The sequence below is a fragment of the Eimeria mitis genome, genomic scaffold (assembly GCF_000499745.2).
Source record: "Eimeria mitis Houghton genomic scaffold, Emh_scaff5142, whole genome shotgun sequence".
NCBI lineage: Eukaryota > Apicomplexa > Conoidasida > Eucoccidiorida > Eimeriidae > Eimeria > Eimeria mitis.
The window spans coordinates 2037-2371 of record NW_013573437.1 but is presented as its reverse complement, the minus strand read 5'-3'; the positions used below and the strand labels follow the sequence as shown (position 1 = coordinate 2371).

General features: G+C 60.6%; 1 protein-coding gene across 1 annotated transcript in view; it reads right to left on the bottom strand.

Annotated features, from left to right (window-relative positions):
- Positions 1-261: 261 nt before the first annotated feature.
- EMH_0080110 (microtubule-associated protein, putative) overlaps positions 262-335 on the bottom strand; it is a gene marked incomplete at both ends in the record, with an annotated part of 1738 nt that continues 1664 nt past the window's right edge. Inside the window, one exon of the mRNA XM_013500215.1 lies at positions 262-330. Coding sequence (XP_013355669.1) covers positions 262-330 — 69 coding nt within the window. The remainder of the gene's footprint in view (positions 331-335) is intronic.

Genomic DNA, 335 nt, shown 5'->3' with positions numbered 1-335 from the left:
TGAAGTGCCACCGCCGCCTCCGCCGCTGCTGCTGCCGCTGCTGCTGCTGCTGCAGTTCAGGGCCCGGTGATGAGTTGATGTATGCGGATGCGGCCGTCGCTGCCGCCTGAAGCAACTGAGGTGTCTGTACACCAGGAGCAGCTGAGTAGACGTACGGGGGCCCCCTTTATTTCTGTTTTATAAACAGCAACAGCAGCAGCAGCAGCACGAATATCATGCAGCAGCAAGCAGCCATCTTGCCCCACAGAAGCAAGCATATAACTACCCCTGCTGCTGCTCCCGCTGCTCCCGCTGCTCCCGCTGCTGCTGCTGCTGCTGCTGCTGCTGCTGCTGCA